The sequence below is a fragment of the Papilio polytes genome, unplaced genomic scaffold (genome assembly GCF_000836215.1).
Source record: "Papilio polytes unplaced genomic scaffold, Ppol_1.0 DF823399.1, whole genome shotgun sequence".
NCBI classification, from domain to species: domain Eukaryota; kingdom Metazoa; phylum Arthropoda; class Insecta; order Lepidoptera; family Papilionidae; genus Papilio; species Papilio polytes.
In genome coordinates, this window is record NW_013525805.1 from 1,819,176 (window position 1) to 1,823,205 (window position 4,030).

The 4,030-nt window shown below is 34.1% G+C and overlaps 1 protein-coding gene across 1 annotated transcript in view; it reads left to right on the forward strand.

Moving 5' to 3' along the window:
* The window catches only part of LOC106104729 (dmX-like protein 2), a 40,720-nt gene extending 37,199 nt beyond the window's left edge, over positions 1 to 3,521 (forward strand). Inside the window, exons 55-58 of the mRNA XM_013284860.1 lie at positions 2 to 39; positions 419 to 524; positions 1,070 to 1,181; positions 1,903 to 3,521. Coding sequence (XP_013140314.1) covers positions 2 to 39; positions 419 to 524; positions 1,070 to 1,176 — 251 coding nt within the window. The 3' untranslated portion in view covers positions 1,177 to 1,181; positions 1,903 to 3,521. The remainder of the gene's footprint in view (position 1; positions 40 to 418; positions 525 to 1,069; positions 1,182 to 1,902) is intronic.
* Positions 3,522 to 4,030: the final 509 nt, after the last annotated feature.

Here is a 4,030-nt window from a genome sequence, read left to right on the forward strand (position 1 = left end):
GACTACTACGCCGTTGGAGCCGCCGACGGAGATATCAAGGTACACGTCACACATCTATACAAATAGACATACCATTGTATGAAACACTTTACTTTGTTCAGACTTAAACGTGCCTTTTGATGTTATTAATGCGTCATTCTTATATTACTTTGAAATCTCTTAAGCAAAAGGCGAAAATTCAATAGACACAAAGTACCGTTGTTTATAGCCTATCCATTTATAGAGATCAATGACGTATGCAGGCTAACTGAATAACTTTCTTTGGGTGTCATTTCTTTGTTTTAGTTAATTTCGTTAATATTAGTTGTATGTAGCAACTATCTATATATGTAAAGTATAGGGTAAAATACAGCTTATTGTATGTAGTCTTCATATTATAAAACCAAAGTATATAATGAAGTGAACAATTTGTTCGCAGGTGTTCTCACTGGCGACGCACCAGCTGCTGCACACGTTCGCGGGCGAGCACGCGCGCAGCTCCTTCTTCAAGCACATCGGGCAGGGCGTCACGCAAATACACATCGGTAATGGTCATTATTTCATTATTATGTGCGTACCCGAAGACCTAATATTAGTCTGCTACTCCTATTCACCTTTTTCTCACAAGAAAAGGTTGAGTAGAGGAAAAGAAATTGTCGAGGGATCTTTCTGTTCGTTCCTTCCTTTGTTGTTTAAAGGTAGGTAACTCATTTGCTAATGTGTATATCTGTGGCCAACAGTCACTTCGCTGTTTTGGCGAAGTCTAGTGGCCGTGTGCTCGTTAACATAATACGAGATTTCAAGTAAGAAGAAGTTGAATCAGAGAATATAACACTAATAGTTGTTTTGTGAGCGGTGTGGTTTTTTTTATATAAGAAAAGGGGAAAAACGAGCTGCGCGAATAGAACAATGATTAAGGACGCTAATTGTCTTGTTGTTATTGACTTGTTAGTTGTTTTGACTGACTTAACTTGATTGTTGTTGACTTGTTGGTTGTTGACATGTTTGTTGTTGACTTGTTTGTTGTTGACTTGTTGGTTGCTGACTTGTTTGTTGTTGAATAAATAACTAATAAATGAGTTTGTTGCAGACAACTGCGGGCGCATGTTCTCGTGCGGCGCGGACGGCACGATGAAGGTGCGCAAGCTGCCGGAGCGCGACGCGCCGCTGCACCAGCTGCACCAGCCCCACTACTGAACACCGTATATATTTATTTATTTAAATGTACAATAGCTATTTATTACAAAGTAGGTACATTATTGCCACTAGTGCGATTGTACTTTTTTAATCTCACATAGAATAATCTATTAAAATTATATTTTGTTAAGTATTGGGAGTAGTAAAACGATAACTTGCTGAGCACAGACTGTATTCAACCAGCTGCCATATTGATGGCGGTCGCGGCCACCAGTTCGGAAACAATACACAACATCTTTTACTAGCTGTTCCCATGCGGCTTTTCATTAAAACTTTTAATTAAAAATGTCAATATGTAAATGCTCAAGTGATAATGAAGGCCTTTTCTATTGGATCTATTGGATTCTAAATTTAAGTAACCATAGCAACCCTGATTCTTTGCTGGTATTGGCTCGTTTTGTCCCTTTCTCGCAGAGGTTTTTCCAATTTAATAGCGTAAAAATATATAGCCTAAAGCGTAACGTAAGTGTAGAGCTTAATATCAAAAAAAATATACTGCCATTGCTGATGTCCTACATCATATATTAGATGATAAAAAACGAATTAAAAACGGCTCCACTCACATATAATCTTCCGGTGACGGCACCGACTAGTGTTGTACCTGTCCGGAATCCATCTTAAGTAAAGTAAGACTGTATGTGAAAGTGGAATACGTAAATTGAGCAGATTTTAATTCGTTTTGATAAAGTTGAAATAATTTAAGTATAGACAATGTTTAATTTTTAGATAGATGAGATAGCTGCGGGCGGCAGCGGGGGGCAGCGGGGGCAGCGGGGGGCAGAGGGCGGTAGTGCGACTGTGATGTATTCGTTGTTGCTATGAAATGCGTATGTTAGCCGCCAGACTAGTCACTGGCCGGCGCGTTGTATCATTAGTGTGTTTGAAACCTATATGAATCTTTAGCTATATCTAGTACGAAATAATCACTATTTTTATCTTAATGTATCTTAGATGAATTATATGAAGAAATTATTTATTCACTATTAGTATAATCCAGTCCCACGGATGGCCTAAGTATCGATGTACACGATGTGCAAATACGTACTAAATGAGAATATAGTGCAATATCGCTAAACGACTAGAGAATGTTACAGCTTTAGATATTAGCTACAAATTGAGTCTACGCCACTAATATAAATAAAATAACGTTATTCCAATATAAATAAAAAAGTAACTAATAATGTAAGAATACTTACAAATATCGATATTGATATCGATATCTTTTTCAAACCTATCAACGTATCGATAATGATTGCGTCCTTAAAGTAACAAGTATCAAATGCATTATGTAATTTACAAATGGTAGGATTTTCGATGATATAATCTTTCAGATATTTAAAAAAATATGTTTTAAGTAAATTTTATGTTATAAAACAAGATGTTTATTACATGTTATTTCACTATAATGTATTTAATTAATTTCATTTATATACAGATGTAATACTTTCATCAATAACCCTAAGGGTTGGGGATGCCAGGATTAGTATATTTTAAATGGTAGCGTGACTCAGTTTGTAGCAATATAACAATATAGACAAGATGTTAGCCGTTTTATATATTTAGCTTGTGATGTGATTACAGACTCGTTATATAAACTTGTTGACGCATAATAATTAACATATTATATTTCAAATCTAACATATAATGGTCGTGGCTTACGTGTAACGTGTTAGAGTACTTTATTAAAAAAATTCTATCGTCGTTTAACAATTCGCTTCGTAATGAATGCTTGCGTATCCCCTTTTCTATTAGACGTAAGTTTCTCCTATTTATGTGTGTTGTATTTGTGTCGGTAATTGGTCATTTCGATTACTTGATTAAAAGCAATATTTTCAATTTGATGTTAATCGAAGTAATATAGTAATTTGTAATGCGTATTGTATGCCCTAATGAAACAGTATTATCGCAAATTGATGCGATTTTGAGAGAACATAATTGATTTATCGAATGGAAGAAAAACTTTTACAGCCTGAATGTTCGTGTGTAGCAAAATGTATGAGGTATATAAAATGCCTCGTGGCTATATTCCACTAAAATTACGATTATGTTTATTTATTTGGTTTTACATATTTACTTGTATGTTTTTAGACTATTTTATCTGCGTAACTATCAATTCAACGTATTATCTTTAAAGTCTGCCTCTAATACTGATGTCGGAGAATGTATAAATCATAGATATATAATCCATAGACACCCAATATTAACCACAAATGTCAGGCGAAAAAACACCTACGGAGGCCTTTTGTTAGAGTAAATTGCTATAGTGTTGTCATTTGCAAGACAAAACTCTATACCACTAGTAGTCTCGATTGTAAATCAGTAAATTGTGAAACTTCTGTGAAACACTCTATATATAGATTATATATCTATGGTATAGATAATGTATAATTTCTTTGTTTCTTGACATCCAGTATCGATCAAACTCAGATATTAATCAAGTGTTGCCAATCTAGAGGGCTTATATTTTAGATGGTGCCCTATCCTAAATGCTGTTAAAAGACATTAAAGTCGAAAGTTTCATTGTTTTTATTTGGTTAATTATTTCTAATTTTTTTAGGTTAATATTATTTATCCACCAAAGTTTATGTACATTGTGTACGATGTAAATTTCACTGCAAAATGAGTTACCAAATTTATTAGGTTCTATGTCGATTATTCGCACAATAATCACACCAAAACGTTAAAAACCCCCTACGCACTAAATATTTACAAGAAACATTGTACTTTTTAAAAAGTTACACAGTATTCAATAAAATTCATATTTCTATTAAAAAGCAACGATTAGTAATAAATGTTTTTGCCCGTTTAGTAAATAGTTGCCCGAATTACATGTTTGTGTAAGTATGCTTTAAAG